Consider the following 10,748-nt stretch of genomic DNA (forward strand, 5'->3'; position numbering starts at 1 on the left):
TTGGAGCTTATGAAAGGAGCCAGATGTCGCATAGAGGGGGGGTAGGGAGGGTAAATGTGATTCAACAGAAGTATAGTTTTGGCTTGAATAAATAGGGAAGTAAATTAGCATTTAAATTATCAATCAGAAACCTAAATATGTCAGGCTCGTGCACCAACAACTTATGGTAAACAAGATCTAAGCAACTATGATATAACAAAATATAACAAGAAGGTAACCTCAAGCACACCATGGCTATCACAATGACAATGCGTAAATAAGGGAACTTAGGTATTGAGATAAGCAAAGACAAAGATGTATCCTGAAGTTCATTTCCAATGAAAAGCTAATCACCGATGGAGAGGTGCCTCGATCAACTATGTGGTGCTCTTGGAAGCAGCAACCAAACTTTTATAATCCAGCTTGCACCAATTTTCACAACTTAATTGGAGACTCCTAAAAATAACCACCGAGCTATACACCACCATGATTAAGCTATGAGGCAATGTCTAATGTCCAGAGTTCCAAGAATTCAAGAGTAATAAGCTCACGAACTTTAATTGACCGAATCCTCACCGAGAACTCAAACTGATGCAACAAATGCTATGGCAAAACACAAAAAGTGTTCGAGTACTTCCCTACCAAATCCTACAAAAAATGTTATGGATAAATTTAAGAGGAAAAACAAAAGAGGAGGTCATCAAATTGCTCTAGGATCTAGATCAATAGTTTCCCTCACATAGAGGTGAGAGGGATTGGTAGAAAAGTAGATCTAGATCTCCACTCTCTTTCCCTCAAAGAGATGCAAAAAATCATTGGTGGAACTAAGAGTTAGCGAGCTCAAGATGATAAACAACGGAGGAAAAGACTTGCCAAAAAATTGGCAACCATTGGAGAAAAGGCCCCCTTAAATAGGTCCCCACAAATGCAACTGTTATGCAGATTTTCCGCGAACCCTGGATGTTCCTGGCATTCCTAGGCACACAAACTCGCCTTTATTTGGATACCCCGGACCTTAGCTAAGTTTATCCTAGCCCGGTACATTCAGGGTTAACCTAGGATCTTCCAAATAGTCAGTTACTAAAACGACCATATCTTAGCATCTAGACCTCCATTTCAATAAACTCAAGCTCGTTGGAAAGATAACAACAAGATCTAGAACATCATGAAGATAAACACCATATAATTACAAAGGAGGATAAAGAACTAAGAGTGAAAGTTTGAACTCTCTATAAAAGAGCAACTACGAAACCTCTACCTAAAAAATGCAACAAGTTTTCATATGAAATGTGTTTTTTTTCTGAACTTGAGCTTGTCTTGAAAAGATAACAACAAGGTCTAAACCTCACAGATATAAAATTGAAATAACAACCAATGAAGATGATGACAATATTTCAAAGGTTTAAGCCCTCTAAGAACACAAAATAGTTGCATTTATATTAAACACTACCAATGTGGTTGTTATTATAACCACGATATATAGATGTTGTCGATATAGTGTTTGTTCCGTGAAATTGATGTTGTCGATATTGTGCTTGTGAAGATATGTGCATGGGCATTTGACTAGTTAGGGTTTATAAGCACGCAGAGACATGGAGAGAGAGAGAGAGAGAGAGAGAGAGAGAGAGAGAGAGAGAGAGAGAGAGAGAGCCAGGCATCAATCAGAGTATAAGAAGGGACGATCACAGAAGGTGCTAGTGGAATTTGGGGTCTAGGCGCACCCGATTTTTCAATTATATATTTGAAGTAAATTCTATTTAAAGGTAAAGATTTTGAAATAAATTTTGCATATACATATCATCTTGATACTTACGCGTGTAAATTTCAAGAAAAAATACGAATGTATGTGGCCTAGACGGAAATGACAAAATATCCAAATGACATAATAATAATTGGATTTCTACAATTGAAAGAAATACAAATTTCCACTTTCTCCTTTTTTGTGTAGGTCACACATGGTCCTATTTTGCCTTGAAAATTTGCATGGGTAAGTATCAAACCCAGAGATATATGCCTAAATTATTTATTTTTTTCCTAAAACTTTAAAATAGTTTTTTTTAATTTTCCAAAACCGGTACGCACGCACCCATGCCCACCAAATCCGGAACGGAATGACGGTCTATGTATCTCTGGGTTTTCAAATTTCCAAAGAGGAACCAAATCGGTGGAGTTTGTGGATATTATATTTGTCTGGTTCCTACAGAGGGCACAATACTTTCTTCTTCAGTTTCAATAACTATGGAAAAGGGCGAATATTTTCTTGGTCGTATCGTTCCGACGGTTTATATATAACTCTAATCAAACCGCCGGAGCTTGTGGATTTTGGGCGAGACGAGGGTGTCTCCGTGGAAACGGCCGATTCGGTAGTTCATAGCGGGCATGACATAAAGGTGCTTTAACCATTGTGGCGGCGGTGGGCCACAACGGCGAGAGCCGGCATGAATCAAAATGCAATTAGTCCCAGATATGCTCCCTAGAATAGTAGAATGTGGCTGGAGAGAGTGCAACCTACCAAACACGTCCATGAAAAAAGTACGGCCGGATATAAGAAGGAAGGATCGTCTATAAATCGTTGAAATCAAACCGGCAAAGAGGAACCAAACCGCTGGATCTCGTGGACATTATTATACTTGTCTGGTTTTGGAGAGGGCTCGATACTTTCCTCTTCCATTTCAAAAACCCATGGAAAAGGGGTGAATATTTTCCTGGTCACGTCGTTTCGACGGTTTTGTACCTTCTTTTCTCCTTCTCCTTTCATGGTTCTTTTATGACTAGGTTTGTCTTTTTTTCCTAGTACTAGCCATTTTTCCAGCTTCACGAATTCATGGGGGAAAAGGCAGAAACGGTCCCAGAAAGCGTGGGATGGGCGGCAAACTCTGCAGCTCGTCGCAGGCGCACGTGCCCGCCCAATTCACTCTCTCCAGTCTGGTTTACTGGCAGCAGTAGAGCTTGCTCGCAGGTTGTGAACAGTAATGGTAATTAACCAAACGGTTTATAAATAGAAGGCCCGCCCCCCACCCATCATCCCTCCATTGAGCCGAGACGAGAGGAGGAGAGGAGGAGGAGGCGCATCCCCGGCCACCCAAGCCAGGCTCCCTCCCCCTACCCCGAATCTCTCTCCCTCCCATCCCATTGCCTTCCCCTACCACCCACCCACGCAGATCCATCCCAGCCATGGCCGCGGCGGCAATGAGGCAGCAGCAGGAGGCCAGCTGCAAGGCCACCGAGGACCACCGCTCCGACTTCGACGCCGCCAAGCCGCCGCCTTTCCGCATCGGCGACGTGCGCGCCGCCGTGCCAGCCCACTGCTGGCGCAAGAGCCCACTCCGCTCCCTCTCCTACGTCGCGCGCGACGTCGTCGTCGTCGCGGCCCTCGCCGCCGCCGCCTGGTGGGTCGACAGCACGGCCGTGTGGCCGCTCTACTGGGCCGTCCAGGGCACCATGTTCTGGGCGCTCTTCGTCCTCGGCCACGACTGGTACGTTTCCCAACAGAACGAGATCGATGCGTACGGCGTGCGTGCGTGCCACATTTGTATACGCGTACAGATACGCCGCATGTATGTATGTACATACGCTCGTCTGATACGTCCGGCTCGTCTTGCTCTGATTATTGCAGTGGCCACGGGAGCTTCTCCGACAGCGGCACGCTCAACAGCGTCGTCGGCCACCTGCTGCACACCTTCATCCTCGTCCCCTACAATGGCTGGTAAACAATTCTGCACATGCATTTAATACTGTTCGCTGAGTGCCCAGTGCAAATTTGCTGTACTATTAACCTGTAAGAAAAAAGTTTGCATCTTTTCGCTGTGGAAATCGCCTAGAGGTCTCACCTTGCACCTGAATAGTGAAACTTTTTTTTGCCGAAAGAACCCAGAGGGCAATACAAACCTGACAAAGCAAGGGTGAATAGAAAACACAAGAGTATGGTTTGGTTTTGTATCTTTCCTTGTTGGCAAGAACTGTTGTTGCCTGTGAGGCGTGTCTGCTTCAGTACTGCACACCCATGCAATTGGCTACGTACTGCTGACTACTAGTACATGGGTGAGAACAGGGAATTTCTCTTGGAAATAGCTGATGCTTCATTAAAAAGGAAACCAAGAAAGTTTGATCGAATCACTGCCGACAACAGCTTGATCTGTTTAAATACTAGTACTGTACGTAGTAGTATTTAAACAATATTATTCGTTCAGAGCCCAATGCGAATTCTCAGTATTAGTAACCTGTAGGAAAAAATAGTTGGCATCTTTTTGTTGAGAAAAAATCCCCTAGAGGTGGAGAATCTGCACCTTGCACCTGAATAGTTTGTTATTCGAGAGAACCCAAAGGGCAACACAAACTTGCTGAAGCGAAAAGACCACGTACACAAAGGCTGGCTTGGTTTTCTATCTTCCCTTGTGATTGCTGTTCTTTTGGAGTTTTTATTTATGTACCCTTACATGTACTGCAAGAACAGTTGTTGCCTGTGAGGCATGTCTGTTTCAGATTTTCAGTACTGCACACCCATGCAATCGGCTAACGCGTGAGAACAGAGAATTTCTCTTGGAAAAAGCTGATATATTTCATTAAAAAGGAAGAAAACCCAGCCAGTTTGATTGAATCACTGCCGACAGCAGCTTGAGTTGTTTACTATGCTAGCTGACAGTGCTGCACAGTCTTCCACGTCCATCGAAAATCGCAAACCAAGATGGGCGCATGTTCTGTAGTAGCACATCAGAGCATGAGCATCTGAGTACACCATAGCATGAGCATCTGAATTGCTTTTGCAGTATATTGTATTTGGTTTACTAATTTACATGGAGTAGCAGCAATCTGAATTGCTTTTGCAGTATATAGTATTTGGTTTACTAATTTACATGGAGTAGCACCAATCTGACACCGATTAACTTTCATAACCCGATCTGAATCTGACCAACTGATCTGTGTGCAGGAGGATCAGCCACAGGACGCACCATCAGAACCATGGCCACATCGAAAAGGACGAGTCATGGCACCCGGTTAGCACTACCATACACTGCAGCCTACATGCACATATATTTTTTTATTTTCCCAGCATGTCTCTGTCACTACAAATTCAGGGGAGCTTTGCTCCCTAAAAAAAGGAAGAAAATTCAGAGCAGCTCGATATGTGGGCAGATATTTTCTTGAGGGGTCATATTCCTATACCTTTGTTTGGCAGATTTGAGTAAATTTAAACAAACTTTGCAACTGGCTGCATGAAGCATTATCGAGGCAATAGCTAGCACTTGTACTACTAGGAAAAAAAAAGGAAGAAACAATGCACCTGCCTGCTTTTTCAGCGGTTGCAGAGGCGCCACATGTTGACATGTTGCGCGGCAGCAGCAGCAAAAGGAGTCTATATGATTTAAGATCCAACAAACAAGAGAGATGTGGTCCGTCCAGTCCGTACGTAATAATGCCAAACACAACTAGCAGCAGCGGCGGCAGCTAGTAGATCTATCCATGTCTCAATGTCTGTTCACGTGATCAGATCTGCCGCTAAGCTGAGATTTTTGTTAGGGAAAGATTATACTATACGAAGCTAACAAGCAGAGTCATAAGATGCGCATCGAATCTTGGCTCAGCTGAGCATTTCGTGGTGCATATATTCCTTTTTTACGGCATCTTGGTTGTCATGTAGGTCGGCCCTTGCCCTTTTCAGAATCAAAGCATAATCTGTTCTTGTCCTTTGCATCAGCTGTGGACGGCACCCACAAGTCCACAATTCTAATTAGATGACTCACAGATCTCCTACTAAAGTGCTAATGAAAACTAATCACCACAGATCAAAAGATGCGCATCGAATCTTTGCCTTTTTGTCTAGCTGCCTACGACATGTCATGTGCACCATTTGACAGAACAGTCACCCTTGAAATCAAGTGTAGACTGCAATCAGAACTGTAATTTGGTTGAAAACCGTTTGGGATCAACTGTAATTTGGTTCTATATGCTTTAACTGATGTGCAACTGAATCGTGCAGATCACCGAGAGGCTGTACCAGAAACTGGAAGCACGGACCAAGAAACTACGCTTCTCAGTACCATTCCCGCTTCTGGCTTTCCCTGTCTACCTCGTAAGACAATCTTCTTGTTATGCGGTTGTACACTATGGATCTGCATCTCTAGTGCATTTCCAACTGAAAACTGAACTGAATCTCCGTTGGATGATTGGATGTTCCAGTGGTACAGAAGCCCTGGCAAGACCGGCTCGCACTTCAACCCGAGCAGCGGTCTGTTCACTCCCAAGGAGAGGCTTGACGTGATCATCTCCACCACCTGCTGGTTCACGATGATCGGGCTGCTCATCGGCATGGCGTGCGTGTTCGGCCCAGTACCAGTGCTCAAGCTGTACGGGGTTCCATATGTTGTAAGCAACCATACATAATCTGCAACTCTTAACTGTTTTGTTGCACTTGCTTCTAAGCAACTTGCATTGAACAACTAACTCAAGTAGCGACATCTTTGAAACAGGTGTTTGTGATGTGGCTTGATTTGGTGACCTATCTTCACCACCATGGTCATGAGGACCTCCCGTGGTACCGTGGCGAGGTACTTTTTGCTTCCTGTATTGATTTCATTGCAAGTGAGGGAAAGACATCATCTGTACATTGTTCATGACTTGCGTGCAGTCTGCCTGTCCTTCAGTTTCTACTTGACATTTCATAGGAATGGCACAGTTGCAGGAAACAGAATTATCTCAGTTTTCTAACACCTTTGCTACTGTTATAGTTATATCCACTAGAAGAAAACCTTAACTGGAGTACATAAAATTGCTGGCCGCACTCTTTTTGTTGCCTTAATTGAACATTTTTGTTGCCTTAATCGAATTGCACTGCTATGGTCTTACCATTTCTCTACTGTTTAATGTTCATGTTGCCAACAACTAACTCTCTGCAATGACTGTTACAGGAATGGAGCTACCTCCGTGGTGGTCTGACGACCGTGGACCGGGACTACGGGTGGATCAACAACATCCACCATGACATTGGCACCCATGTCATCCACCACCTCTTCCCCCAAATACCTCACTACCACCTAGTAGAGGCGGTAAGTTCGAGACTACCTACTCTGTTGAATACATATGCGCAGTTACTGATTTCACTACTGCTTCTGAATGCTAAAATTGCAAATTTCACCTTGTCCTGTGAAAAAAAAACAGACCAAGGCGGCGAGCCCAGTATTGGGTAGATACTACCGGGTGCCTGAGAAGTCAGGTCCGCTTCCAGTTCATCTTGCCAGCGTCCTCCTCAAGAGCTTAAGAGTTGATCACTTCGTCAGTGACGTGGGAGATGTCGTCTTCTACCAAACTGACCCCAGCTTGAGCGGCGACAACTGGACCGGCACTGACAAGCACAAGTGATGAAAAGACTGAAACTGAAGTTACTACTGTTGAAGGAAGAATGCCTGATAGTGATATATAGAGAGAGATATCATAGCCTGCTGAGAATAAGTAGAAATGGCTTCCTGCTGAAATCAAAGCATGGAGCTCTGCAACCAACAGGAAGCGTTGATTGGTTCATCACGAGATTCAGATCATTGGTTAGAGTTAGCATTCTCCAATTGTGGTTGTAACTAGCAGATGTTGTTTCAGTTTTTACAAGTTTTGCATGTGGAACTATGTAACAAATTGATTAATCATTATCTAAATTGATATTCTGGAACCTGTGATCTTACTCTGAACTTCCAATTAGCGCCCGTTGTCTGTTCAAGTAACAGTTTCGCCTGATCTTACTGGTAACAGGTTATCATTGGATATACACGACGAACATTCGAACACAATGAAACACATACTAATATATATCAGGGTTCCAAATCACTGAAACAAACTACACGGATGATGATCTGCTCACTGGCAACCTAACAGATTGAAATGATGTTGATACTGTTCCAAATGATGCATGGATAAAATATACTTGAGGAGCATTTGTGTAAAATGAAAGCCACGTAAGACAAAGTTCCAAATCCCAGAAACAGATTACATGGATGATGCCCATGTCTGACACTGGCGACCTAACAGAATAAAATGCTGTTGATACAGATGCATCTATGCAGGGTGCAGAGATGGATCAAGCTGCAGGCTCTGGCTGCATGGTGCTGTTGATGGACTGGATCTGCATCCTGCCGCTAGGACCCTTGGTGCGTATGTACTTGCGATAGTCATTGAAAGTGACGGCCTTCTGGTACAGCGCCGGTGACTCCGGGTGGACGAGCTCGCTTGCCGGGGCGATGGGGAGGTCTCCACGAGGGTTGCAGAAGAAGGCGATGGTGTGGCGGTCCTCATCAGAGTGTTGGCCAGCGCACGGTGCTCCACACTCCTGTACCGCCCGTTGCTCAGGATCTGAAAAATCACATTCACGCAACCAAGATATTTTAGAAGCTTAAAGTCAAGCAGTTCTACTAGTCTTTGTTGTCTCTCTCATTCAGCTTCTCTATGCGATAAATGCATGCGTCCATGTCATCATCTTCTTCACATGTCTGGACGTAGCTACTTCTGCTAACTGCATGGCATGCTACTGTGTGTGTGAGTGACATCTTGTGCTGCCTATGTGCACATCGTGCATGCCAATTGCCAGCAAACAAAACTAAGTGCACCTGGCTAGGGTCGCATCTAGCATACTAGTATCAGTGAAGCAGTTCAATAGTTCAGATGTGTAAGTTCAAACTTCAGAAAACGTGTGCAAGCTAGATAGATGAAGAAGGTTGAGGACAATTCCATTTATCTTCTTTTATCACTAGTACAAGATCAAAGGATTATGACACAACATTAAAAAGCTGATGTTGCAACAACTAAAAACGAACTCATCAGCTGCATGCGTAGATTTAGCTTCATACTATATGAACTAATAATTATTGTATTTAACATCTTTGCAAGAAGCCAAGAACACACTGTATATGGTCCTGCTGAATTCCTTGTAGATGCAAACAAAACGGAATTAATTTCACACGTTAGCTTCATGAGCAAATTTAGTGGCTGGATGTCATGAGAGCGTTACTACTATAGACAAGATATTGAAGATATATATTGCATCAGATTGATCCAAAAAAGAAAAAGTAACTAGGCCACAGTGATCACCTGAATCTGATCTCCAACGTTCACGAGGAAGGAACCAGGAACTGGTTGCACAGTGACCCATGAGTCTCCCTTGCGTACCTGTGTCCCCTCGACATTATCATCAGCGAGGAGCAAGGTAATACCACCAGGGTCAGAGTGAGCCGAGATACCAAGAGTGAGCTCAGGCTGTGGGCATCTAGGGTAGTAGTTTGCGCGCATGGTAGCCGAGATGCCATCAGTGCCACCAAAAGCACTAAGGAGGTAGTCCTCCTCCAATCCTAAGCTACTGGACACAGCCTTGAGCAAGACTTGACAGAGACTTATCAATTGGCATGCATATTTCTCAGTGGTTTCCCTGCATAAATACCAAAACAAAATTAAATATGGACAAATTAATTTGAGAAGTATGTAACAAAACATATAAATGAAACCTTCTCTCCCTAAACTGCAAGAAAAATAAAGAACGATGATAAATTGAAAAATACATAAATAATTAAGCTGATATAGATCTACCAACCTCAGGTCAGTAGGAATCTTTGGCCACTTGTCAAGATTCCTGATATCACTTGGGAAGAGATTGAGGAAGTAATAGTCATTCCAGTCCAAGATTGCCTCTTTCTCAACTCCAAGGCGGCTCCCATACCCCTCATATGTTACTGGTAAGTTTGCATATACCTTCTTCTCTTCCATGGGGAGGGCAAAGAACTCCCTCCATGCACCTCTCATCCTCTTCACAACTTCCATGTCCACATCATGGTTTACTACCTGGAAGAAACCCCAGTCCTTACATGCATCGGCTACTATTTCTAGCATTGCTTGGTGATGGTCAGGAGCATTAGAGAAGCTAGCAAGATCGATAACTGGGATTTTAAGATTAGGATCATTTGTGCTACCACTAGGACGCTCAGATGGAGGCTTGATGTACTGTCGTGGCACGGTGCTCATACCAGAGCCAGAAAGAGTTTGCACTGGTACAACGGCTTCTGGCCATTCAAGCGGATTGCTACTTGCCATGTTGGGAGTGATAGGTCTTGGTTTGGCTATGAGAAGAGGGTATGCGTGTGTGTGTATATATAGAGAAGAAAAGAAGGCCACAATGCATTTAGTGCAATTAATGGTAGGATACATACACGGATTTGGCAATATTAATTATGCCCAGATATAAGATATGACTTCTTTATCGTTTGAGTAAATAAGATCGTAGCTATATTTTTGGATACAGTCTCATAAATGCTAGTTGTTAATGGGATAACAAATCTGATGGGTGAGGAAACCAATTAATAGCAACATTCATTTGCATCTTATTCCATGATTTCTAGAAGCAATGAATGTATGGTACGTAAGTACACGATTAATATTATGAGACATCAATGTAAGAATGGTGGTAATACAATGTTATTTCAGCAAGTTAACAAGCATAGTAGATCAAGACATGAACTTGCAAAGAGTTAAGAGTGCATTTTGTTCCATTCAGCTGCACTGTTAGAGTTTGGCATCGTAGACCTGATTTTTAGATGATATAATGTTAAGTTATAAACTTTCTGAACCTAAATATGAGTTAATCCACATCAATGCTACACTTGTTAACGAGAACTGTCCACACTGATATTATTAAGAAATTTGTATTTGTAGTCCTAAGAGATTTTTTTCCATGGCCAGTGCTTTAAGAAAATAAACTATAAAAATGTTGTAGGATTTCTTCAACTTGATATCAATATAGA

The 10,748-nt window shown here is 43.2% G+C and overlaps 1 protein-coding gene and 1 pseudogene across 1 annotated transcript; one reads left to right on the forward strand and one right to left on the reverse strand.

Annotated features, from left to right (window-relative positions):
• Nucleotides 1-3,016: 3,016 nt before the first annotated feature.
• On the forward strand, nucleotides 3,017-7,636 carry LOC127300174 (fatty acid desaturase DES3). Its single transcript, XM_051330261.2, has 8 exons — nucleotides 3,017-3,455; nucleotides 3,596-3,685; nucleotides 4,907-4,973; nucleotides 5,957-6,049; nucleotides 6,157-6,342; nucleotides 6,447-6,524; nucleotides 6,885-7,022; nucleotides 7,135-7,636. Exons 1-8 carry the CDS (start codon nucleotides 3,154-3,156, stop codon nucleotides 7,333-7,335), a joined length of 1,155 nt encoding a protein of 384 aa, XP_051186221.1. The 5' UTR covers nucleotides 3,017-3,153; the 3' UTR covers nucleotides 7,336-7,636.
• A 107-nt stretch (nucleotides 7,637-7,743) lies between these two features.
• On the reverse strand, nucleotides 7,744-10,362 carry LOC127300175 (jasmonate-induced oxygenase 4-like; annotated as a pseudogene).
• Nucleotides 10,363-10,748: the final 386 nt, after the last annotated feature.

This window comes from Lolium perenne, chromosome 5 (assembly GCF_019359855.2).
Source record: "Lolium perenne isolate Kyuss_39 chromosome 5, Kyuss_2.0, whole genome shotgun sequence".
Taxonomy (NCBI): Eukaryota; Viridiplantae; Streptophyta; class Magnoliopsida; order Poales; family Poaceae; genus Lolium; species Lolium perenne.